This window comes from Cyrtonyx montezumae, unplaced genomic scaffold (genome assembly GCF_038088225.1).
Source record: "Cyrtonyx montezumae isolate F1298 unplaced genomic scaffold, pur_monq_1.0 scaffold_8, whole genome shotgun sequence".
NCBI classification, from domain to species: Eukaryota; Metazoa; Chordata; class Aves; order Galliformes; family Odontophoridae; genus Cyrtonyx; species Cyrtonyx montezumae.
The window spans coordinates 13,788,421-13,815,853 of record NW_027072089.1 but is presented as its reverse complement, the minus strand read 5'-3'; the positions used below and the strand labels follow the sequence as shown (position 1 = coordinate 13,815,853).

Genomic DNA, 27,433 nt, shown 5'->3' with positions numbered 1-27,433 from the left:
CTGTTTTATTTCTGAAAGCACTGCATAGGAAAAGTGTCCAGCTCATTCTAATCAAGCATAAACTTTCCTATAAATAACTAAGGACCTAACGAAACAATTGTTTGGAGGAAATGAAAGTGTGTTTAGAAACTCGAATTCCTCTACACTGTATGGCTGAGCTGTTCCAGTTAGAATGTCTTCCTGACAGCATGGATCAGTTGCTTTAAGATGCTGTCCCTGGAGTCAGCAAACTGAAACTATAGCAGGAAATCCAGGTATTAACATCATACTACTTACTAATTATAAAACATCATTTCACATTCTGACATTATTCACTTCTAACCTCTCTCAAATAAATCACATATTTGCTTTCTAATCACAGTTTGACAGGAGAGAGTGTTTGTCACAAGACAGTGAGGCAATCTTTTAATAAGACAGCAGTTCAAAGATTGCAGCTTTTGGGCGTAATAACAACCTTAGTTTGATTTGCTGTTCCACAAAGAAGTTGTAGTTTCTGAAAAAAGAGGAGAAGTTTAAATCATTTTAAAAGCTTCAAGTTCCTGACTTGTGTTCCTGTTTCGGCTTCTTACTTGAAGTTAGGTATTAACCATCTTAACCTGGTTTGCAAAATTCCTTTCTTATAGCTGCAGTCTCTGCAAGCATTATTAAATATCTTCCACCTTCTGTAATTTCTTTCAAACACGACTCAGTGTTTTGTCTGCTGAGTGCTACGAGGTCAGACATCATGTCCTATGCAAATACACTCTTGAAATTAGATGGACATTTGAATTTATTTCGTATGCAAATCTTGGCACTGATTTTTTTTCTTAAAATCTGAACCTTTATCCCAGAGTACTGAGGTATTCTACAACATCTCTCTGCATCTCTCAGCACTGTCATGGAAGAATTAAAAAAAATAAAATGCAGCACAAAAGATTTTTCTCCACTAATTGCATATTAATTGATAAGGAACTAGTAGAAAACTCCAAGAAAAAAAACTTCTGACTCCACTTCTTTATGGTAAAAATAAGATTTCTTTTTTACAGCAATATCTGAAATCTAGTATTTTCACTGCTCCAGTTACATGAGAAAATGACTGAGGCATGCTCACTGAAGTGAAGGGCAACTGTGCATCACTGTTACTCTTAAAAATGTTTCACACATCCACTGTGAATTCTTGTTTATCAGGCACTAGACAACCATAGCACTGCCAAGACCTGACTTTTTTTTTTTTAATCTCAATAAAGAACCAATAAGCCAAATCTTGACTCCCAGCAGCCGATAATTTAGGATTACATTTTTAATTTCCAGCTGCTGTCTTTTGTCTATCTGGTTGTTATTACTCATTATTATTAGCTATTTTCTTTCAACCACAGCAAATCCTTCAGATATGATTACCAATGTAGCAATCTGCCTGCATGCTCAGTATGATCTTTTACTATTGATTATCAAAATGACACTGAGATATCACTGGTCAAAAAGCCAGCTCCACTGCACAAGATGCTAAGCATACCTGCAGCAATTCTGACTAAAGCAGACCCAAATGGTTCGTAAGGCTTAAGTAGGTTACATAAATTACTTCAACAGTGTAGGTAGGAGAAGCTTTGCAAACAATCAACTTTGCAGCTGAGAAGGTAGTTAGCAGAAGCGGGGAGACTGGAGAAATACAAACCTGCACATCGTAAGTCCCATTTAATAAGACAGGCCTCTGGGAATTGATGTCCTGCAGCACCCCCGAAAGCACAGTGCGGTTGACTTTCTGGAAGTCTTTGGAGTGGCTGAATTGCACCATGTTGTGGAGAGCCAAAATTTTAGTGTCAAGCTCAGCATCCTGCCTGGTGCGGTTGTGCAGTCCTAGGTGGTACTTGCGGAAGTGTTTGATGAGATCTGTGGGGTCGTTCCCGTAGTAACCATACCCACAGATGTTGCATTTGAAGTCCTGAAGCTCTGGAGACAGAGGCGCCGTATCTGGGTTATCGTTTACCAACAAATCTGCTTTAGATTTGTTCAGCCTTAAACCCCCATCTGAAGGCACTTGTGGGTTTTTTGAGGCCATGGGGACCGGGCTTGAGCCTTGGCCATCAGTTTGACCACTTTGCACTTGCACTGTTTCATCTGAAGCTTTTGGCGACATCTGATGCTCCTCATTTGTCTCTGCTGCATCTCCTGACGGGGCACAGACCACATCTTGGGTGTCATCTGCATCTGATTTCTGAGGAGACTTCAAGGGCTCACAGATTCCCCCAACAGCTGGAGATGAGAAAGCCAGCATATTTCTGTCTGTCACCTCATCATGAGGGAAGGATGGAACATTTCCTCCCTTATTGTGGCTTTCATAATTGAAGCCAGCCTTTTCACTCAGCACTGAGCTTTTCAAGTCCTTTTTAATGCTGGAAGATGGCTCTTGGACATGCGTGCAAAGCTCCTCCTTGTTATTCAACTCTGCCGCATCAGGCTGGTCAGTATTCTCTTGCATCTGCTCTGTGGAAAATTCTTTTTTCCTTCCAGACTCTTCACTTTCAGTACCTGTAGACTCAAGGGTCTGTACCTCACCTTCACTAGCAACGTTTCTTAGAGGGGGGTTCTTTTTCCGGACCATATCTACCACAGAGAGAAAAAAAAAAAAAAAGCAAAAAAATCCCCTATAGAATTATTCAAGACACACAACAGATAAGTCTGGCACTTCTTAAACCATTCTTAGCTATGCAAATACATCAGATTTTCAGAAATGCTTCGTCAAATATGTTTTTATTCTACACAGTAAACTGGAACTTTGCATTAAGAAAAATAGTCACATGAGACTGAACTCAACTAAGAGAACTTTGAAGCCTATGAAAACACTGCCATCACAGAGTGTGAGCTACATATTTCATTATGTTTTCTGAAGATAACATTCCAGTGGAATTAACATCAAATAAGTATTTCCTTTAAAATATGTTTTAAAAACTAAGACAAAAAACAAGCCTTTGTAGACTAATGTCAATATTCTGTTCGAGCACATGTAATGTAGCTTAACAAAAAAATTCTACTAAAAGACAGAGTCAGGAGCACTTAAGTTATAAAGAAAACAGATTTAGGAGAGTAAGCAACTTTGAGGTTTCAGAGAAAGTATTTTTCCTAAGCAGGTATCAGTTTCTCTGCAGCAAAAAGCTTCCCCTTGTACTGCCCATAAACTTCAGACAGGATTATATGGATATTCAAGAGTCTGGCCCCACAGTCCATTATTCATGTAATTAGTTCTATTTGCCAAACAAAGAGAAACTAACTTTATTAGGAAGCCCATTGTCAATAAAATTTTACAGGCCTGGATCCAGACATTTGACATGGCTGCACTGCAGTGCAGGGATCTACCCAGAGAACACCTGGAACCCACATGGATCCCAGCATGCCAGCTCCCTCTGCTCAGCCACACTTTTCAGACAAGGCCACTGCTGCTGACTGTGCAGGCAAGCCTGCCTCATCCACTTAACAGAGCTTGGAGAGGACAGCGATGAGGAGCAGAGAGAAGGAAGCAGTCTGCCACCAGTGAATGAGCTGCTAGCTGGACATGGGATACGCTGGAACACAAATACATGCTAGATAGTGAGCCAAATTCCTGATGCACTACAAATCTTCACCTTCCCAGCCTACTTATATAAAACTTCCCTGCACTCTCCACTGCATGGTTCTGGATTTGATATTCTCCACCAGCAGCTTTGATCCATTTGTGTTCACATACTAGCTATGGGCAGAAGACAGATGTGCTACAACTTTTTGTATGCTCTTATCTTTGCCAATGCTGTATACAATGATGGATGCCTCTCCTTGCCAAATTGCGTGTGGTCCAGTGGCAGCAGCTTGCAGAACCACACACGAGAAGCAAGCTGGAGCCCCAGCCCTGTTTCCCAGGACCGTCGTAGCTAGGCATGTGCAGAGGCACTATATATATATATATGTGTGTGTGTGTGTGTGTGTGTGTGTATGTATGCGTGTGTACATGTATTTATAGCTCTGCGAGGCGATTCTAGGAGCAGCACTGATGTGCTCCAAATGGTGGTGAATCCAGACCTTTGAAAGCTGACAATGACCTTCTCAAAACAGTACTTTGAGAAGTACGGCTGGGGACAGAGGTTAAAAATAAAAGAACAGGCATCTGTACATCCTCTTATTTACATCTGCTCCACATGAAAGGGCACTGCATGTTACGTTGATAAAAACAGACAACTTCTTAAGGGAAGTGTTCTACTTGTGTCTTGGGCTGGCTCTGTTGTCTTTGTGGTTGAGCCAATCCACAGGCAGCACGGGCTGCAGTGAGATGGCTTTCACACGGAATGCCAGCTTCTATTGGTGAAATTTTAACACCCCGTGTGGTCCTAATAGGTTTCTTAAATGCCTACTGTGATTTCTCTTTGTAGGCGGCACACAAGCTTTGGAAACAAGCGCAGCCACTTTAACATCAGCCACACCTACTAGGAATCCTACTGTTTTTTTCCCCAAACACTTTTGAACCATGAAGTTACTCATAACTAAGAGAAAAGAAAGATTTCCTGCTGTGGCAGAACTATTACGCTAAAGACTCAGCCTACTAAAACAATACATGCACATATATAATCCATGTATAAAGATAGTCCTTTTAGCACTGCTGTTTCACTGCAGGAATCCATGAATGCTCTTGGTTGACAAACACTAAAAATACTGGTGGGCATCTCTGGTAGGTGTTCATCTAATACTGTATTTTTCTTCTTGGAACCTGGCTGCACTGCTCAAACTGTCTGTGAAATAACTACTGGTTAAATGCACTTCATGGCAGTTAGAGGACAGAGAGAGGAGCCTGGACTGTGCACAGTGAAGAAAAATCAGAAGTCAAGAAAGTAAACACTGTAGCTGTTACCTCACAGTCAAAATTAAACAAGACTGAATGCAATGTTTTAAAATGTTTTTGTTATAGATATTTTTGGCAGATAAGGAAAGTTTGGAGATTTTGCTATCTTCATGGAAAAGAGACAGAAAAGAGTCAGAGAGGACAGAAAAAAAAATCCCTACAAAGCAGAGAAAAGAAAAATCTGGACCGTACACAGTCTAACTAGACAGTACTCCAGATTTAGATAGTGTAGCTCAAATCTTCCTGACATATCGATACATCTGCGTGTTAATGAAGGAGGAAAAAAAAAAAAGCTTCACGGAGCTTTTTCATGCAGTATTCTACACTGGGGGAATTAAAAAGAAGAAAACATAGATTTAAACATAAAAACTTTCTGAAGTTCACCCGAAAAGGATTTTCTCCCCTTTTTATTTTTCACTTCTGAAAAAATCTTCTGACATTTATTTGCTTTATATCCACTCAAGGGGACAGTAAAAAAAAGACAGTATTTTTTGTCACTGAAATTCTACCACTGTCATTTTTCAGAGACACATTACGTAAATAAAACTACATCTGTAGTACTCCTAAATTGAAGAAACCATCCCCTAGCAAGTAATAAGTTAGATACAGAAAGAATATAGCCACTATGAAATTATTATTTCTAAGACAAATAACAGATTGCACAATGTTTTACTGTGTGCCAAGAATGTTTTCACTTAACAATTTCACTTGAAAAAATGGATCACATACTTGTAAAATCATACCCAGCATTGACTTCATAAGGCATGTGGCTTTAGAGTGCTTTTTACAATTATTAATTCTATTAGTCAACTAGCAGGCAGGCTAATGCAATTGTCTTAGAAGATGCACGGAAGACACAGAAGACATTTTGAGAGCTGATCTGTATATCTGCAAAACAAAACAAAAAAAAAAGGTTTTCCTTCCTAAATTATGTATTCAAAATAAGCTTTTTATTTACAAACATTGTTATGCCTATAGTACATTTACATGCATCTATTAGTGGGCATTATGCAAATAGTGTCTGTTCTCTACTACCCTTAAGCATGAGAAATACCTTAGTTTTTTTTCTCCTTAGACAGTCTCTCTCTCTCTCTCTCTCTCTCTCACACACACACACAAACACGAGAAAGCAAGGCAAAACCTGTCTTAGATGGCAAGAATAACAAAAAGTAAGTTTAAAATGAGCTGTAATAAGTTTTGAAAATGAGCTGGATAAATTCTGTAGAAAAATGCCTTGAAACTTCACATATCAGCAAGTACTAGGTACTTATTGTAAAGGGACTGGGCTAAAAGGGAGTGGAAATGGCACACAAATAACTGGTTCCAGTGCAGTTTCTCTGCTGTCAGCAATTGCAAGGTATCATCTGCTGGCTGCCTTGAGTCCCAGTTACAGTGAATTTACTAATAGGTAACCAGCCACATCTCAAAAATGCCACCACAGTAACTAGCAAGCTTCTTGGCCACTGAGCATAGGCCAACTGCTGAAATGACACTAGGACAGAACAATCTTTTCATCACAGCAAATGGTCACGCTTCCATAGTAAAAGATAAAAAAATTACTAAGCTAATAATTACTATTACTAAATGAAAAGGTGTCTTGAACTGTGCCAACTTTGTGTATTTCTTGGGCTGCAGAACTCATCCATAATTCAGAGGTTAGTATCTCATTTTCCATACACTGAAATTATCCTTTAAACCGTGTGGGTTTGTTTTACCTGATATGATCAGCCTTAACTATTTTCAAGTTGAACTAATACTAACAGCCTTAACTATTTTCAAGTTGAACTAATACTAACTAACCTCAAAACCAGGCAAGGCTACTCTACCCTATTCCTGTATCTGACAGAAGTTTTTATGTTTTGTAGTCACATCAGTTTATACCTGGAAGCAGAAGGTAGAATCCTCCACAAAAATCAGTTTGTAATTCAGAATAATGAATTACACTGTGACTAGCGCACTTGTTTTAAAAAAAGAAAAGAGAAAAAGCAAATTCTGATAAGCAGTAGTTTCTTATGTGTGGTGAAGACAAAAGCTAATTATCTGCTGATCAGCAGCTCTCACAATGGGTCACTGTTGCTACTCATTACTTTTACTGAACGTGATGACTTGTCATCAAAGCCTATTGCAACAGTATGGCTGTTGCCTTCTGCTTGCTCTGCAGGTTTAGGTCAAGTCTTAGTCATATTCTCTTTTTAACAGAATTTATAAAAGGGCTGAATCTCGTGACACACTGCTGAATAATACCTGTACAAGTCTACAAACAGCAAACTGAGTCAAGGGCCTAAAAAGACAGTGATGTTATCAATCAATATGCTGCAGCACCGAGTTAAATGAAAATACACATTTATATTCAACAGGCTCAAGTAGGGCCTCTTTGTTAAGGTATAGTAAAATTAATACTTTTACACTCCTATATATTACACACCCCCACACGCATATATAACACACATACAGGGCTTAAACATCCATCATTTTGCCAGAATAATGCAGCAAAAAATCATTAACTCTCAGTGTCTCAGCTTAATATATGTCTAATACTTACCTATCTCACAGGAGTGTAGTGAGGCTTAATTAATTAGTGACTGTAAAGCACTTTGTGATCCTCTAATGAAAGGTGCTACATAGCACAAAGTATTATTAAAATCATTAGGACCACAAAAAAGCCCTGTGGAATTCTAGCCTACACAGTCTGTTGGGGTTGGGAGTGATCTTATTATTAAAAGGAGACCGTCAAGCTAATTTTCATAATTTTTTCAAGATCTTTCATCCCCCTTTGCTGTTGTGATAGTATGTTAGTAGCTAGAAATTTAATCTTATCATCTTAATAACATACATTCATGTAGTTTGTTACTGCAGGGCTAAAGAAGAGAACAGGGCTTTTGGCACTCATCTGGCTTTCCCTTTTAAGAAAAGAAAAAAAATTGAGAGACATATTTTGACACCTTCCCACACTCCACCCCACCAGGACAGCTGATCATGTGAGATTGCAGGATGCTCACCAGAGCTGCATGGGAAAATACTGCTGTGGTTTTAATTTCTCTCTTTTTTTTCCACAGAAAAAAAAGAAAAAAAAAGATAAAAAACAAAACCCAGCTTATTACACATAAATATGCTACAAAGACTGTCTGCTGTGCTTTATATATATAAAAGAAAAAAAAAAAAACACAACCCTTCAGCATTCAAAGCATCTGCTTCTATCCCGCACATAAAGCCCTAACCTGTCTGCAGCCCGTACCTTACACCATCTTTCCCACTCTCTCAGCAACAGAGCAGCTGTAGGAGCAAAGGCTCAGAAGCCAAATACCTAATGTCTTGAGAGAGAACTTCTGCACGTTACCAGCTGGGGAGTAGCACCCTATGCAACCCTCAGCACAACCAGAAAGCCAGTAAGATCATCAGAACAGCCCCAAGTTCAAAGGCTTTGGCCTTTTCTAGTTTAAGCATTTTCAAAGTTAATAATAATAGCCATCTGTAAATTCACAGGATAACCCAGGTGAAATTGTCCTACGCTGTCTCTGCTGAAGATTATGTGCTCCCTGGTCTACATGAAATGCAAACTACCCCAGACTAAGACACAGCAAGGCAGGACTAGTCAAAGCTCCCATCTTCACCTTTGTCTGCTGAGAAAGGAGGGGAAGAAAAAAGACTTTGGGTAAGCAACTCAAAAACCAGATCCTAAACCATGGGAGGGCAGAATAACATTAACCACAAACAACTCTTTCTTCACATAAGACCTCTTCCCCAGCTTCTTCAAATACATCAGACAGTGCTAAGCAACAGCAATTAATTATTAAGTGCTTATTAAGCGTGTTTTTCTACAAGCCAGTCTTTCCTGCCTGTCACTGATTAGAGTAGAACACGTCTCTTCATATCAGTAACATTTGGCAGGATCAGACACTTCATTTGGTCGAAATATCTACTTGATATTCTGTACTCTGCACACTCCACTGAAGCCATGATAGCTTCATCAATCTAGAAAATGCAAGGAGAAAAATCTTGTCCTATAGCAAAATGCTGTTGTGCTCACCAAATCCCTTTTCCTGCTGCATTTTCGGGTCCTTCCACGTGACCACCCGCTCACCAAGAACTGTTTGCAATATTCTTTTTCAGCAGTTCACAATAGAGAAATGAAAAGGAAAGAAAGAAGAAAAAAAATGCTGTATTCTGTTGAAGCTTGCTCGCTTCTATTAAAATTGACTTTCCCAACACTGATCACTCTCAAATCTACAGGTCCATTTTTGGACATCTTAAATCCCATTCAGCTATCAAGTACCATCACCTTCAAACAACTCTCATCACATAAATCTCTTTACTAATTAACAGCAAATTCATTCAAAATGCTCTTTTCTATTACCATATGCTTCAGAACGCAGCACAGTGTTAGTAGTCATCTAGCCTCTGGAATAAATCTAACCTTTCTGTGGGTATAAAGCAGACACTTGCTCACTTCAGAGAGTTCAGGAGTGGCATTTCAAAATAGATGGTTTGAACCTACTTCCAGGCACTTCGTTCACTTTAAGCTCACTACCGAAGTAACCATGCAGACACTTCCATGAGAAAGTACAGACAAAAGGTGATTTACCTAAAGAGGCAATGCATGCTGGAATGAATACTAGGGTATCCGGTACCCAAAACCAAGAATTCCAGAAGTGCTTCTCCTACTGAGGGAGCACGGCAGTTTGGAGCCCTGCATTTATCAGCAGCCCAATGCACACCGCTTGCTGCCAGCAGACCTCTGGATTTAGCCATCCAGAACACAGGAACTGAGGAAGTCAAAGATCTGCTTTGCCTTCGCCTTCAATCCAGCATCTACAAGCACTCTATGTTGTGACAACCTGTTAAACCCTGAGAAACAGGAGAATTAGTACAAATGACATTTTACGAGTAAATAAAAGGATCTAGTGAGAAAGATGCAAAAATGAGAGTGTTCCAGGTAACTTGCAGGCAGAGTTCTCAGCTCAGCACTGAACCTGGTTCCTTGTGACTTCCAGGCCCACATCCCTCCCTGCATTTCAGCATAGAGAGCTTCAACCTAGCACTTGGCAAAAGACCAAGATCTCGTAATTTAATAAGGTACAGAAAGAGTACCTTGCTCAAAAGCCTAAATGCTCCAATTTATCATGACAGTTACAGGATAAGCTGACATTTTATTTATATGGAAATTAGTCTCCAAAACAACATAAAAAAGTCATACTTTCAAAGAATATTGTGCCTTTGTTTCCCTGCTCTGCATTTATCTAAATTCAGCTTTGTGTATTAAAGGTAGTTTAATTTTTATGTATTGATGCTGCTTTGCATGCTTCCCAATCTGTTGTTATTGCACTGCAGGGAGAGCTCAGCCTGATTTGCTTACTGCAATGAAATAACTGACTTCTGCCAGGACTGACACCTCCTAGGAAAGCCCTACCATCCTCACTGAATCTTCTGGTTATTCTATTAATTTGCAGTCATTTTGTTTTAGAGGATTGCAGAGCATTCCCTATTAGATCAGACCAGAGGTCCATTTAGCCTGGTGTTCTGCCCTGGAGAACAGCCAACACCAGATCCTCTGAAGAAGGTTGAGTGCCTTTGGACTGACACAGAATGGCCTACCTCTGTGAGAAATAAATCGCTGCTAATCCTCAACACTCAGACAGTGGCTTATTTTCTGAAGAGTAAGAAGGTTTATATCCTTTAATTATCTCATTTATGTTCTACGATTTGTTGTTAAATAAACCTGTACATCCTCACTTCCAATAGAAGTATCCAATGTCTATCTGAACATTATGATGATTCTGGTATCGTGTAGCTCTGCATTTACAATCTAATTATGAACTATTAAGAGCAAATAGTTTCAGCATTTTGAATTTGATTCTTTCCACTAGAGTTTCCCGTCATTCCTGCACTGCCAATTGGGATTAATCAAAGGCCCTCTGGACTGTCGGCCCATCTGTCACATCCCCCCATTCACCCTGTCTTTATGGTAAAAATGCAATCTTCCCAAACTCTCCTGGAAGGTGTGGCAATCTCAGGTGTTTCAATTTCTTTTCAGCCTGAGTAAACACGATGTTCTTTTTAATTCAAATGTCCTTTGAAGACAATGGGAGCTTAGGGTTTGCAAGTGACTCAGAACTGAACCAAGTTGAGCGTGCTGGCAGAAACAAGCAGTGCTACACTGGGTGAGGAATGAAGGTGACCTGGCTCCCAGGCAGGAGCAACCAGGTATATCTACAAGTGATTCACTCCTTCTTTTACGTTAGACATACAGGGGGCTGATCCTCCTTTCCTTGACACTGATGGTAAAAGCCTCACTGACTTTGAGAGAAGCACGAAGGAGAATCGAGGCTTGTCCTCTGTTAGGTGAGGCTCATTATATGCAAGAAAGAAGACATCCAAGTTCTTTAGCCCAAAACTGCAGTCAAATTGAAAAATTATTTAGGAGATGAAACAGAGAAAGAGTACGGTTTTGGCTACCATTCCAGAGAAGTTCAAATAATTTTCTTTCCACGTAAAGGCAGTGAAAAAAAAAAAAAAAAAAAAAAGGAAAGAAAAAAGAAGAAAAAGAATCCCACACTGAAACAAGGTTGAAATTTCAGCAATACCAAAACTACAAAGCGAGAAGACTACAACCCGGTCCTGAAGCAGCAATATTAGATCATCACCCGAGAGGGCATTATTGCAGTACTTTTCCAGCCAGACTAGAACCAAGATGAACATGAGTTTGCAAAAAATGTCCTTTTTTTTTTTTTTTTTTTTAAGAAAAAAAATTGGCAAGAGTTTCCAGACACAAGTTACATAGGTAAGACAGGGCAACCGAGGGCAAAAGGAGTTGAGCCCATGTACATCAAAGCAGACTTTGGCTTCGGGTACCTATCCAAGCCGAGCCTTCAAAGGTTCTGATGTTCCCCTATTGTTTAGTTTGAATCTTGTCTAAGCTTGCTCAGGAGAACCCACATTCAGAAGTATGGAAGAAGGGAAAAAGAACACACATTTTCCAAACAGCGATTTCAAAACAAAACAAAAAAATGTAAATCTACACGCTGCAGGGTAATACAGGTAAGCGTGGCTAGCTATTGTTGCTCCATGCTTTTCAATTTCCATATATTAGCATTCATTGCTGACATTATTAAATCCAAAGTTATTTGGATGCTTTGATCAGCAAATTGAATCTTGAGTCTATATACGATGTACCTATATTCACGTAAAGTTTACAAAACTATTGTATTTCCCTATTCTAACGCTTCCCCCCACATGCTGTGAGTTTCCATATATCCCACAGCCATACATTCCAAACACAGACTATTTTATTTAGTAATATATTCAAGAATTTAGATAAAAGGAAAAGCAATGGAAAATGTTTGGCAATCTCTATATAAACAGTTTTTATACATTTGGGTTGAATCATCCAGTAAACTCTCATCCTGATAGTCCTGTGACAGATAAAACTTTCATCACCAATACGCCCTCTTGACTTGGATGCCATAATACAAGAGGATTCATACTACGTCTCTGATACTTTCTACGTCTATCACAAAAATTAACATCACATTAAATTTGAGCAAGTCAGATTTTGGCACTGATTTTGCGCTCGGCACAAGTAACCCCACTCTCCGTTGTGAATAGGGGAGAAACAACAGCAGTGGCAACCACAACAAAAGAGTGGATTGTGTGTTCTCCACACAAAACAGAAAGCTGTGCCTATTCAAGAAATCTTGGCCACTTGTCAGAAATCAGAGAACTGACGCTGGAGCCCAGTAGCAGCTCCAGCCAAAGCAGTGGTGAATTACCTTGCCTCTGGAAGCATCCCCGTTACCTAGGAAAGGATCTCTGTTGCAGTACAGATCATACGGACCCCACACTAATTCAGAAACACTTTCTTAAAACAAAGTAAAACAAAAAGACGACCAAAGAAACTGAAAATGAGCTCACTGTTGTTTGCCCCTTTTATCTATTATTTATATTTCTTTTTAAGTTAAGGAATGAAGTAAAATGCTGACAAGAAAGCAACTCCTGCAACTTATCCATCGTAACGTTTTGCTATGAACTTGCTTTAAAACCAAGAAGCATCTTTCAGATGGCCGTAAGAATCAAATACAACACATTCACTGCAGAACATGAATTCACTGAGGAAGGAGAGTCCTCGAGCCTCTGCCGATGCATCTTTGCAGCGGCTGTGGGCCATGTGCGCTGGCATTCCTTCACAGATGGCAAGGGGTGCCAGTTTCAGCTGCTGACTGCTAGATGAATACATACAGTGCAAATAATGCTCTTCTTAAATCGGTTTTTGCCCAGCTCTCACATAAACGTTCCATGGGAAAATCTCATAATGCCTGCATAAGTGATTTTATGAATCTAGCTTTCAGTTTTTGATAGGAGATTTCTTACTCTACTGCCTTTCATTCTTTATTGTGTGGTGGGCTGGTGCCAAAAGCCTTCACATTAGCCTTGACCATACAGACATCGGAAATTTAATTTAAACCTTGGTGATCTGCCAGGGTAATAAAAACACATACAGAAAAGATTCAAAAATTGATTTTTTTTCTGAGAGTTAAATGCATAATTTACACAAACACAAGGACAACACAAGTTGTGGAATCTACGCACTGCAATTTATGGACAGACACAAAAACTATAGATAGGAATCTAATAGAAAGCTGCAGCCCAAAGAGAGACACAAAAGCAGACAGTTGTTTTCCCATTTAAAATATGTTTTAAAATGACCTAGACTCTAGCAGCAGCTCTTTTCCATCAATTTTTAAGTTTCCTTAAAAATAGATCTGGAATTTGTCTTTTTTTTTTTTTTTTTTTAAGTTAATAGAGGTACAAGTACAGACTTCCATTCTCAAAAATCCCCTACAAGCAAGCGAGCCTTACCGCTCCGCTCCTGTCTTCCTCCTCCGCTGCCTTCTTGCCACCTCAATCCCCAATCCAACACCTCACCAGTTTTAAGAAATTTTCAGCAACGATGTCAGGCTCATTTGTTGCACTGGGATATATCCCACAAAAAAAAAAATAATAATGGAAAGCTTTTGTCCTGTTTTCAGTTATGAAGAAAGCAACTTATTAAAGAAACTTCTGGGTTCATTGGCATCTTTCAGTCTACAAAAAGTCCCAAAATTATTTGCAGAGGCTACAACACCACCTTCTTTGAAGTAATGTTGCAACTTGTGCAAAGGAATTTGGGATGTACCTGAGATCTGAAGGTGCGGGCTACAAATTAACACAGCCAATTAGGTGGAGAGGCTGAGAGTCCAACACAGATGGGGTAAGATAACCACAACTGAGTGAAAGGACTGCAAAACGTAAGCCAGTTGGCTGAGCACAGACCATGTCATCCTGCTCAGCAAGCCACTGCCCAATCAATAATCTGTTCCTGTTTGTTCTCCCCATGCCAATCAATCCCAGCTAAGGCTGCTTCTAATTTTCCAATCTAGGAATAGCTTCAGAACACCACAACTGTTATTTAAAACAACCCAAGAGATAAATGTTTCAGCCACGCACCAGTGTGCGGATTCTTCCCAAAATGGGACTAGTCAAAAGTAAATAATTACTCTTGCAACAGTTCGATCTGATAAACCGCAAGACATAAGGCTGCAAAAGTGATCTTTGTACCATTAGCAATCAGGAGGGAATCCAGCTCCAAAAATTACTTGATTAACTGATATGGGACCTAAAACTGCGATAGTTCTGCAGAGAATATCTCACAATAGTTACAGTCATTTTGGGGGGAATCAGCATCAGCTATAAATGTCTTATCCCTGGAAATCTGGTACAACTCGATTTATGCTACAAAGATGCCTTGCTTTGCAAGAAGACAGAGATGAAATCAGAGCCAAATTACGTTTATGCATCTCCTAAACAATTCTTTTGTTAGCAGTATGTATTGAAAAAATACATGAGAGGAATTAGAAATGATCTTCATAACTTCTCCGTGGCTTCTCTTCTTGTAAGTAACGAGAACAGCCCAAGATCACACTGATAAAAATCTTACTGTAATACAACATTCGCATAACCATTTGTATGTAGATAGCAAGATGAGTGCGTATATGCATAAAGAACAGAGACTACAACAAAGAAAGTCACATATGTGTTAGGTAGCTAACATTTGGGTCTTCTTATGCATCAGAATCTACTTACCAAACCAAGCATAGGATTTAGTCATTCATTTTTTTAAATAACCTTTTACATTATTGAACCCCAAAGCATCTTGACAGAACCTAACCAGTCAACAATAAAAATAGTTACTCTTTATGCCTCCAAAATCTAAAACAACTATCTGATTTCCCATCCTATCACATGTCCAGACTGTTGCAGCTCTGGACCTTCTTCGAATCTGAAGCACGCTGTCCAGCACTATGAACACAGGCTCCTAACATTGTCTCCACCGGCAGCAACAGGACCTATACATTGTTCCAGTTTGCCTGCTCACCAGATGGCATGCTTGTTTCACTCCAGCCCCACAGTTAAGTGCAGGACGCTCCCAGCACCAGGCTAATTAAAGACGGCACTAACTGGCAGCCCTGCTCCCCCTGCCCAATGGTGGCTCTGCAGGATGCCCAGTTGTGTCCCATGCAACACCGCCAGTGCATGGAGCAGCTGTTCACAGCTCCATGAGACTGAGCACTAGAAGAGCAGGGAGCTTAGGAACTACAAACCCCAGAAGAAAAGGTGGGGCTGGTTTAAACTGAACCGAATGTTGTCTACCTACAACATTACCAGTAGTAGCACCAGGGTAGCGGTGCATGTCCTCAGAGTGCTGTGATCTGGGCAGAATGCACACGCTTGAACAGTCTCTGCAATTACTGAAAATTGTCATCCCCCTTGCTTTTAACAGCTTGTCATATCAATATCTAATGTCTCACGTTTTCATCTGAATCATGACTGTAAATCACTGACATAACATTTGGAGAACAAAACAAGGATGCAATATTTAGAAACTGATCTTCCGAAACTCTGTAAAAATACTAAATGCAGCAAAAAAAAAAAAAAAAAAAAAAGCCATACAAAAGGCATCCACCCAAAACTCTGCAAAACAACAAAGCTAGAGCAGTTGGTGGAATGAAGACTACAGACTGCAGACTCAGTTCACTTGTAGGGGGAATTGCACAGGTAGAGTTGAGACTTCTTTGGATTTAAAGATTTTTTTCCCCTGTAAGGCAGGAGTGGGGAACAGAAACAAGAGGAATATTGTCACACATTCAGATGTTGCTCACAGTTGCCCTAAAAGGTTACCATCTTTTCTTTCTGCTGCAGCAAGAGTACGCAAAGTCCAGGAGTTTTGCTCATGCACATTTAATTGTACATGCTGATAAAAATCTTAATGTCATAAGGCATTAACCTTTATACCAGTAACCAGCTGCAAATCGCTTCCTGCAGATCTCTACGTTTTATCCTGAATTCACAGCCCCACAAGTCAATTTCATCAGGGAAAAAAGGCAGTATGTCTTAGGCTGACCTGGAGCTGGAAGGCAAACACCACCACCAAGATTCAAGAAGTGAGGAAATGTCGATGGTTTAGGCATCAAGATGAGACAAAAAGACAACCACTGAACAAGCCCAGACCGCCAAAACAGTGCTGGGCAACGTGGAAATGAGAAAGCACCAGACAGGGGTTTCTTTTCAATGTTAGATGAACTGCTTCCTTTAATTATGAATATACAGCGGTAAAAGTGAGAAAATTATTAAAATGCGCTGATGGAAACAATTCTCAAAGGAATGCTCAAGAGATTAATCAACAGTGTCTATCAGGTCGTATGGCAGTATCCTACCACTACAGCTGATGGGCTGGCATTTACTTGCTTGGCTCTACAAGAAAAACCCAACATCAGCTTGTGGCTGCATCTGAATTGTGGGACACCAAACATCTTTGCAGCTCTCAGAAAATCAGGCTTGGCATCATTCCCCTACGTGCGTTTCTTTTCATCAGAAACCCAAGTGAAAGGCAGACGGGAAGCACAGCATGCACAGCTGGAGGACTTGGTGAACAACAGAGACAACTGCCCCTCATCAGCCTCTGCTTCCTACAAGCAATATACAGGGATAGGCTTTCTGCCCTGGTTTATTAAGCCATTTTTTTCATTCTTTTTTTTTTGTTGTTGTTGTTCGTTTCTCCTTAAATAACACAGAAAATTATTAAAAGAGGGGAAGGGAAGTCCTCATGAGATAGGCAGCCAAGGGCTGGGAAATGTCTCTAACCATCATTTCCTTTCTGACCTCAGCAAAGCAACATCAATATGCTAACAGCTCCCATTCCGAAACAGCCATATTGCGGCTGTATTTATACTGCTTTTCTTATGCTCATCGAGAAGCGAGTCTGGTCCTGAGGTCAAATGACAGGGCAGAGACTGAAACTCCAACTACTTCATTCTCAAGCCACTTCCTTCCATTTGAACTGGTCCATCAGGGCCTAAAGCCTCATGTCAGACAGCTTTATCCCAGATAATTTAATGAGAGATACCCAAGTGAGTTTATACCAAAAGCACTAAGGAAACTGGATGATACTGGTGATATCTTCAACCAATACAATTATGAAGATAACACACAAAACTAATGAAAGTTGCATTATAAGTTGTGACGAAAAATATTAAGAATGAGTGCATGCTCTAGAATAAGAATCTCTGCATTATTAAATCTAAATGACTTAAGAAAGAAAAAGAATTGATCACAATTATAAACCACTCAAAAACACTGTTCCTAAGGCATTAAATGTGTCAAGCAAATGTTTCAGCAGGAACGGGTAAATCACTGTACATATCACAGATGACACTGAATTAAGAAAACTATTTATGATGTTTAAAAAAAGATTAATTTTAACTGGGATTAATGATGATATGGAAGATGGGACTCTCTGCAAGTATCTGAAGTGAAACTCATTTAGACCAGCAACAAAATTGCTAGCAGCAGGTTAATATTAGGGAGGGAAAGTCTTTGGATCATGTTGGCATAAGAACAAATAGACTAACCATGATTAATTTTGGGCTGAAAATGAGAAGCAAGAGTTTTAACTGACAAAGCAGTAAGGCTATGAAACATCCTTCCACCAGACACAGTCATAGCAAAAAAAAAAAAAAAAAACCGATCTAATTTTAGGATGAAGGTGGGTCACTTTATAAAAGGGATTACATAGTGTGGTTGATGTTCAAAGAGCTATCCACTGCTAAGAATTTCCACAGTACTTCAGCACAGCATACACAAATCCATTTTTTCACAGTATGCACAGATTTACCACTCCTAAAAATAAATAAATAAATAAGCACATGCCAAGGACACTGTTTTCTCAAAAGCAGATGGGGAAAAGGTTATTCTTTTTCTCCGTTCTACATTTTTTTAAAACATATTTATTTTCAAGGTGACTCTCTGCATTTTCCTTCAAGTAAACAGTCTTAAAATGACAGTAACTCCCAATTCCAGGGAAAACACAAGATAATAAAATATTCTCTCTATATATATATTAAAAAATATGTATATAATACAAAACATATATTGTTTGTTACTTTGACAGAAAGGATAAACTGCTACATTACTGATTATCAAGGCTTGTCAAAAAGAAGACACTTCCTTACTTATTATCTAGCAGTCTTACCAGTCACAGATATGTGTGATTGTGTCACACTGCGTGCAGGTAATGCATATCTCTTTTTGTATTGTAAAAGCTGTTCAGTCATTAGAAAGGCAATTCCTGAGTCCTCTATGTAGGTACACAAAAGATACACCATAAACTGCTCCCCACACTGCTCTGCTCCTGCAACCCAATGACAGCTACATTTAGCAGTGAAGAAAAAATAAAACAACACACAGTTATTTTCAGTAAACTGTGTACAAAGACTGAGTGGGACAGAGATCTACAGATACAATACATCAGGAGAGAGCTCAGGCAGTTTCTGACTACATCTTCACTCCAAAAACACCAAAAGTAAAGACTATTGGTCACTAAAAGCGATTGTTGGGGTTTTTTTTTCCTCCTTTTCTGTACAACAAAATGTGTTAAAATTAAGAACGTCAGTTTTCAACTAAAGTTAACCTATCTGGATGAGACCAAAGAGATTCAGGATGATGTCTGTTTCTTTCCCAGCTGAAGGAAACATAAGTTTTTCCTCCCATTTTTCTGCTCATCATCTTGCTCGTTCTTTGAGCTATTCCATCTTTCTAACTTGTTCTAACACCTCCTTTTTCACAGAATCCACCACAGAAAAAATATAGATGGCAACAGATGGCTAAGCAGAAAAGCCTTCTGTGGTCAAACTGACCAACATAATCCTTAAAGTTCCTAAAAAGCTTTTTATGGGCTTCATTTGGGCCTCACCAACCTTCACACATTGTTTTGCTCTAGCAAACACCATGCCATTTGCAGTCTTTTTTTCCCCCCACAACAGCGTGACATACCAGTATCACTTTTTCTTGCTACAGCAAAAACCATTTAGATATACAATTATTTACAATCCATATTCTTTGCTATAACCAGCGCTTCCCAATCAGCCACGATTCAGCATGCCCTTCTGTCTGATATAACACTAAGATACTTTTTTTTTCTTTCCTTTGGTATTATGTAGGGCTTTAGATTCTAGAAGATTTGGATAACAGAAGCTGCTCTCTCCTCTGGAGAGTGTTCTCCAGCACATTTTCAGTCCAGCTACATTCTGTCGTCTGCGGATGGAAATCCTGCAACCCTCCCTGCCTGGGCTGATATCGTAGCTGGGCACATGGGGTGAATCAGTGCGAGTCCCACAGAAATCTCTAAGTCACACACCTGAAAAATCTCACAGGAGAGCCATGCCCTCCTCCTCAGCCCCACAGCCCAACAAATACCCCACAGTTCACTGTGCTAAAGCTCCTTGCCAGAGGCTTTTCTTCTACCCAAGCACCAGAGTGCTGCTTTCCCACACAACAGGGCTTCTGCTGGTCTGCAGTCCTTATCAGAGCAGGGTAAGAAAGTCAAGTGGAGAGGTAAGCCATCAGAGATAGTCTGAGTGAATGAAAGCAAGCTGAACATAAAGGAAGGAGGGGTTACAAAGACTTGGCAGGAAAAAAAAAATCACCAGAAAACAATCCCTATCTGCCAGGAAATGGAAGTGCTGCCTTCAGAAAAGTGAAATCATTATTGCAAGCAAACTGATTCATTAAATAACATGCAGGGGAGGATTATAATGCCTTCCTTGTCATTAAAATGCTTTGAAACTATACTTCTGTAAGATATGCTAATGATATTCAGCTTTTGTATTACACAGCAGAAGCTACACTGGGTGGAATTTGGAGCACTGTGTTACACAGGAGTTCAGACAAGAAAAGTTGTTATTAGTTCACACTGACTACAAACATCTTTAAAATGCACATAAAAACTGCCATCCCATACAGAAACCAGAGATAGAGGTGTCGAACCAGTCCACACCCAGCACTGCACTCCCACCAGGACACCTTGTCCTTGCAGGATACCAACAATAAAAACACCATCAGAAGTTATCCTTAGTTTATGCCTAATTTTCTACCAAGTAGTTTGAGTTGTTTTACTTCAATTAATTCCTAGCATACATGGCTGATTTACCTAAGTCCTTAATTAAAATAGCAAAAGGTAGGCTTCAAAACCCAGTGGAACTGTTGCAACCAAATTTCCATACAATGCATCAGCTTCAATGTCACAGGAACTAAGATGATGCATTTTTTCAGTTGGTTCTCTATGTAAGCTGACAGAAGAAGTCACTCTATCAAACAGAGACCTAACACTGTTTTTATTGCTTATCTCTTCTGCCCTGAGTTACATCAGTAAGTCATCTTCCTCCATCAAGTTGACAAGTTTCTTTTTTGCTGTTGACCTTAAAAGGACACAGCTGTGACAACTTTCTTTTTTTCTCTTAATAGTTCTCAGCTGAACACTTGCTCTCAGTAGTTTAGGGTCTTCATTTGGCACTGCTTTAGCCCTGAGGCCAGTTCAGACTGAGCATAGTTTGGTAATTCCATCCGATAGTATCTTACAGCCATTACTGCAACAGGCGCTGAGGAAGTCAGAGGTAGATTTTATTCAGACAAAACCATGACTAATTACAAAAAGTCTTCAAGATTTGGTCTTATTTTCTTAACGCTCTCTAATTAATGAATGCATTCATCTCAAAACACACATCCTTATTTCCATAGTCTTTGCTCAAGATATTAAGAACTCCAGGCCAGCGTTCCCCCTGGCACTTTCACTTATTACAAAAATCATTTCGTCTGACTTTCTGCAGGTCCCAGAATTGGAAGACCAGGATTAAAAACCTGCTCAGGATTTCAGAATGAGGAAAGAAAAAGACACGTTTCAAACAACTTTTCTTAAAGCGATACTTCAGCTAGGGGATACCTGGAAAATACAAAAACATTTATGTAATCTGGAAACAGTGCTCAGTATTTCTGCTACACACCACCCAATAAATGTGCCACGTTCCTGATTTAATGAAATAATACCATTTTGTGCCAAATCCTTCTAAAAGCACAGAGGAACAGGTACACAATGTATTTTAAATTCACTGCACTATTTGCACTGATGGTTATTTACACAGACATAGACTTTAATCACAGCAATTTTACAAATCACCACTTTTAGTCACGATTCAAACAGGCACGCCAAAGACTTCAACATACACAAAACAATGAGGTTAAAAGAATTATTTATGTTTTCACTGTGATTCTGAAAAGTGACAACCCAGGCAGTAATCACTGTAAGATGTCAGCTGCAACTAAATGAAGCTGTTCTATCAAAGGAAGAAGTCTTCTTTTGGATAGTAACTTGTGTACATTGAACCTATATGCACTTAATTAAGCATTTATACAACACAATATTTTGTGTTTACACATATTTATGTGGATACATGCTACAGATTTGGTTCCATATTTTGTATTTACTACATAATAAGTTGTTTCGAGTTTTTTTTTTTTTTTAGGGTTTATGAAAGCTGGGATTAAATTAAAAACCATTAAAAGGTCTCTTTCAAGTATTGCTCATCAATCCAGTGATGCCTGCGGTATGCAAGTAAGAAAAAAGCAAGACATTTACAAAACCTGCTTTGCATTTAAAACTAATTTAAGCAAAGAATTACACATGTGATTTGTTCACTGTACAATTGTTCATCCAATTGTTTCAGTTTATCACATATTTTAGAAGTAACAGATTTCATCATCTCATGCTTTCTTTTTATCCCCAGAATGGGAAAGGAAAATGAGCTTTCTTTTTCCCTTTTTTTTTTCCCTCAGTTCCTGGTAATCTCCGTTTCAAAAATTAGCATCAATGAGCAGAATGCAAAATGGAGAAAACAGCGTCCCTGCACCAGCAGAGGAAGCCTGTGGCAGAAAAGAAACAGTTTAATCACTTCCACAGGTTGGTTCCAGGTGTTAGCTGGCCATTTCCAACACAACCGTGGTGTGACTTTACTTAAAACTTTGGCAGCAAATAGGTAAATAAACATAATCAAACAGCACATGGAGCTGTGCAGACTTAGACCTTGGCAGCAAACAAAATCTGAAAGTTTTATTTTTTAAAAGTAAATATTTAAAAGTATTTTTAAATACAGTTTTTTCTATATTAAAAAGGTATTTCTGGTTGCTTAGGTTTGTTTCTTAAGCATTAATTATGATATACCTTTGTTATTCATATTAGACTGTTTAGGAGCCCAGTTACTGTTTTAATATACTGCAGTAGTTTCATCTAACCTCTTTTGGGATAGAAAATATGCTTTAATATGCTATGCATTAAAAATCAAACCACATACATGATGCTACCAGTTTCGCTATGCTCCTGCAAGTATCTGCAGCATCAGACTATTATGTATGATGATCACAGAAGAGAAAAACCTAACTGGCAGAAGACTCAACGGGCTTAAACCAGAACAAAAAAGTGTACTTAATTTATGAGCTGAAGGTCTGCCTGCAGTTTGGCACATACAGCACATTGTACCATGTAATTTTATAAAAATCAAATAACTTTGCAAATCACTTCAAAAATTTCCTTTCTCACTGGTTTTAGCTGTAGTTGAAAGGAGAGGGAAAAAAAATTACAGGATGAAATGAAAGCAGAATGATATGACCGTAATTCTCTTAAACGAACGTTCCTAAATTTTTGGATTGCGGACCACCTCAAACCTAAGGGAGAATCGCCATGCTGCTTTTACATCAAACTTTTTAATTAAACTCTTAACTGGATGATATGATATTGCAGATTGGTATCACAGTGTGATTATGTGTCTGCAGACCACAATTTGGAAGTAAACGGAGGATTAATTTTCTAAAGGGAAGGTTTGTTTCTGGGTTCTTGGAATATTAATTCTATTATCCTATTCAATACACTGAGATATCACGAAGTATCCTATACTTCAAACACATTAAGATCTCCTTTCTGTGAGTTTAGAGTACAAGTAAGAAATACTAGTGTAGGATATGATTATTTTCTCAAAGCACTGATGCTCACAGATGATTCTACATGATGAAACAAATAGCCTGGTATTTCCCTCTCAACCTGTTTGTTGCTGTTGTTTTCTTTTCCTAAGCAAACTGACGAGACTCACACCCACTTTATTATAAAAGTACGCTAAAGCGAGGTCAACAGAAGCAATTTCCAAAAGTGTCCTGAAAGGATCAGCATAGGAACAGCAAAAGCTGCACTTGCTTCAGGCCAGGGAGAACACGAAGGAGAATTTTGCTTTATACCTCAATTTATACAGAGAAAGCAGCAATCAAGGAATTGAGAAAGAAAAAGCAAAGAAAAAAAAAAAAGACTGTAGACATTCCGAACGCCTTATCTAAGTTTGGTACAAAATATATATATACATATTGAAGGAGAGTAGTCCTGCCACAGTAGAGGGCCAGCAGCGAGACTGCGCTGTCCCCAGCGTTTGAGTGACAGGCGGGGGCAGAGGAGTCGTTAATCAGGCTGCCTGGGAGCCGGGTATAGCGAGGGAGCAACTGCTTTCCGCACCGCTTCCTGCGATAAGGCGCCAGCGCCGGCCGCCGGCCGCGCACGCACGGCGGAAGCGGAGCCGCGGAGGCAGCGCCCGGCGCGGCGTGCGAACGACGACGCGATCCGCGGCTCCGCCGCCCTCACGGGCACGCGCGCACGGATCCCTTCAGCTCTCGCGCAGCGCCGTCTCGGGAAGACGAGATGAGGCGGGGAAGGGGCAAAACGCTGAGTCTGCCCTCAGGACGGAGCGCAGCCGACGCGGATTCGCGCTGCTCGTTCTCGACACGGCCCCAGCACCTCCACGCCCAACAAAGGCAGCCGGCTCGGTGCTGCTACACAACTCTTTGGGTTCGGTTTGGTTTTAAGGACGATCCCGGCAAAACTTTGTTCGAAGTCCTTCGTACGACGTACCCCCTTCCCCGCCCCCTTCCCAAGGCGCCACCAACTCCTGCACGGAATTTTACGGACGGGACGGAGCAGGGGCACTAACGCCAGCCGCCCGCATCCCATAGCTGCCCCTGCAACACGAGTCTGCGGATCCCAGCCTTTCCCCTGTCACAGAGCCAAGTGCGGGCAATTACTTACACTTACGTAGCCTTCTATAAGAGATAACAGTTATCTCTACTGAAAAAAGCACAAGCTGGGTTGTTTTTCCTCTTTTTTTTTTTTCTTTTTCTCCCTCATTACCAAACCGGTTAGAACGCGGGGCTTCCGCGAGGGTACTGATTCGCCCCATCCTCTGCAGCGCCCTCGTCGCTCCGCCGATGGGCGCAGACCCGAAGGCACAGCTCAGCTCTCACCTGCCGCGGGCGGCTTGCTCGCTGCCACGGCCGGACCCGAGCCGGAGCCCGGTGGGTCCCACCCGGAGGCCCCGGGGGAGAGAGCGGAGGGCGAAGACGGAGCGCTCCCCGCGGTGCCTCCGAGGCCCGGGGGTGCCCCTGGCAGCCCCGAACCCGGTTCCCCGTGCCGCGGGCCCTGCGGCCTGCACCGGCCCCGCCGCCGAGATAAAGGCGAGGAGCGACCTCCACATTCTTAATGCAAATGAGATGCAGCCCTCGGGCGCTCAGCAAATTGCCGACGCATCGGGGATGCCCCCGCTCTTTTAGCTCTGTTTCCACATGTGCTGAAAGTTGATAAGGGCTGCGCTCCTGTTTTAGTTCCCAACACGGCGGGGCACGGTGTGACATACAGAACCCCTACATCGGAACCGTGGTCAGTTCGCTTCCACTGAGCCTAACCCTGACGGAGCCAACTTCTAATCCTGACGTTAGGTATCTGTAACTCTGAGCCAGCAGCTCCCATTCAGCACGTATTGAGTCACCGGCTCTGCTCTCACTTTTTAACCGAAACGACCTGCTCTCACACATTTGGGACAGGATTTCTGCTCAGAAAGACCCACCTGTCTTTGCAAAACAAGGACATTTCACATGCTGCATAAACATTACGTGATAGCAAATGACAGAGGGCTCCTATTGTCTCAGTATGAACTCACACGTGTTTAAAGCAGACATTAAAAACATGATTCACCGTAATAACATCACCCAAACAACTATTTAAAGCAATCCAAAATACAACATTTGGGGGTGGGGAGGTGAGCATGCAGTGCAGCTACCCCTCCCCACTTCACAAAAACGACCCGAACTCCAATAACAGCAACGACTACTACCTTTCTACTTTCTGCAGGAGCACAGCAGGGTTTTTAACACGATCACATCTCGCTTTCAGTTTCACTCACCACTGAACGAGTCAGCATTGAGGACTGTGTTAAAGAGGTGTGGGTCATCGCTTAGGAGCTATAGAAAGTACATCGGCACATTAAAGACAGAAGGAAAAAGAACAGTATCATAATCTATACAGAGGAGCAGTGGCTAAAGCAAAAGCTATGACTCTAATAAAATGCTCAACAAATCTCTTCCACCCCCAATGCACGTACATACATTGCAACAGGAGCTCTGAATACTTACTAAAGTTATGAAGAGGAACAAATGGTTATCTGTTGCATGACTTACGAAGCCAGAAGAAAAAGGAGCAACTTTTTCACGGTAGCCTCACATCATACAGGCTGCATGAGCCTCATTCACATCCTCCTCCTTTCCCTGCACTTCAGGATTCAGTATGAAGAAGGCAGCCTTAGCATATTCGTCTCAGAAATCCAAAACATGGCAGAGACCACACTGCAGCAACAGATGAATCTGCTTCACACACACTGACGTACCTCCTCCACGTCTGAAGGAAACTCAAGCTCCAGTCAACCCACAAGAGACATGTTGCCTGACTGTACCTTGATGGTATTGTTTATGAAGAAGATGATTTACACACTCGTAATGATTTAAGCAGCTACTTTGCATACATTACAGAGAACCTGGAACATGTGACCTGCTTCACAGGGCAGGATTATGCCTCTGTTCTTGTTGTGTCATGTGCAACCACATTATTTAGTAGTTAAAGCCCAAGCGAGCACTCTGGTATTCCACTGCCCTTGCCATGCATGCAGCGCGAGAGTTTCGGCATGCCTCTGAAACCAAAGCTTAGCCTCCCAACTTCTAAAGATAGACAGCTAAATAAATGATATAATTGTCAAAGGGGCTCAGTCAAACCTACCACATGGCTCTGCCCGCTCCGGATTATGACGCTGCCTGGCAGTCTTTTTAGGACAGGAAATCTTTCATGGTGTTAATAAATTGGTAACAATGATCATATTCTTAGCAGCCACTCCAATACAAACTTTCATTAGCACTTACACGGCCCTTTGCAAATCACTCAGAATGTATGCATGATCATCATCAGTTAGGGGTAAACAATACAACTTTAAATCCTTTCTTTCTGATGTTCTTTAAAAAAATAAAAATAAAAAACTTTTCAGAAAAAAAAAAAGTGGAACAAGCATTGAAAAAGCAGTTGTGCTCAGAGCTTGTCAGTGCTCCATCATAATTTTGGACTGTTTTTATTGATCTATACTCTTCTTATGCACAGCTTCATTACTGCTTTGATAATTACAAGATAATTAAATACAAGACAGAGCATGTATCCTGCTGGGGAATCATTTAGTGGGTGAACTTTTGTGCTGAAAAGTGGAATTCTTTCTGTCACTCACAGAGCAGTGAGACATCAGTAATAAACAGGAACTATTCTGGAGGTGATCCAGTGGCCCCACAGAGCCACAAAGGGCAGCAGCAAAACACAAGGTTCAAAGTTAAATCAAAGTCCTGCCGCACAGGCCTCCGGACTCAGCAAACACATAAACCTAGAGCGTTTTCACACACAGTTCCACCTGAACTTCAGAGTGACATCAGAGCAACCATCTGCCTTACACTACGCAAGGAATAAGTCTGGGTCTGAAAATTTCATACTGAAGGAAAGCGAGTAATACCGGAGGGCAGAGGGGAAGCATCTCAGCAGCACAGGGGTGAGGACACTCACACTCTGCTCACAGCCTGGCTCGCTGTGACAGAAGTTATTGAGATTCCCCGTGCCTTGGCTCACCCATCGGTACAATGGGTGCAATGCTTCATCCTGTCCTTAAGAGGCAATTAATGTTTGTAAAACACTCTGGGAACCTTGATTAAAATGCACTGCAGCTCTGTGATAAGTATTCCCTCCCCACGAGCGAGAGAGCTGGGTGCCGACGGCGGGCAGTACTACCTGCTGGCTGGAAAAGCAAAATAATCATTCCAGAAGAGAAACAAGTGCTTGACCTA

The 27,433-nt window shown here is 40.7% G+C and overlaps 1 protein-coding gene across 8 annotated transcripts in view; it reads right to left on the bottom strand.

Moving 5' to 3' along the window:
• TRPS1 (transcriptional repressor GATA binding 1) overlaps positions 1-27,433 on the bottom strand; it is a 210,711-nt gene that overhangs the window by 167,706 nt on the left and 15,572 nt on the right. For 4 of the 8 annotated variants that reach the window (XM_065752470.1, XM_065752475.1, XM_065752477.1 and 1 more), the window contains exons 2-3: positions 5,570-5,728; positions 1,652-2,580 (exon numbers count right to left, since the gene is read on the bottom strand). In XM_065752470.1, the coding sequence (XP_065608542.1) occupies positions 1,652-2,580; positions 5,570-5,606 (966 nt within the window). In that variant the 5' untranslated portion in view covers positions 5,607-5,728. Of the gene's footprint in view, positions 1-1,651; positions 2,581-5,569; positions 5,729-13,693; positions 13,739-27,433 lie in introns of those variants that run through there. The other 4 variants (XM_065752472.1, XM_065752476.1, XM_065752474.1 and 1 more) reach the window with 3 other exon arrangements.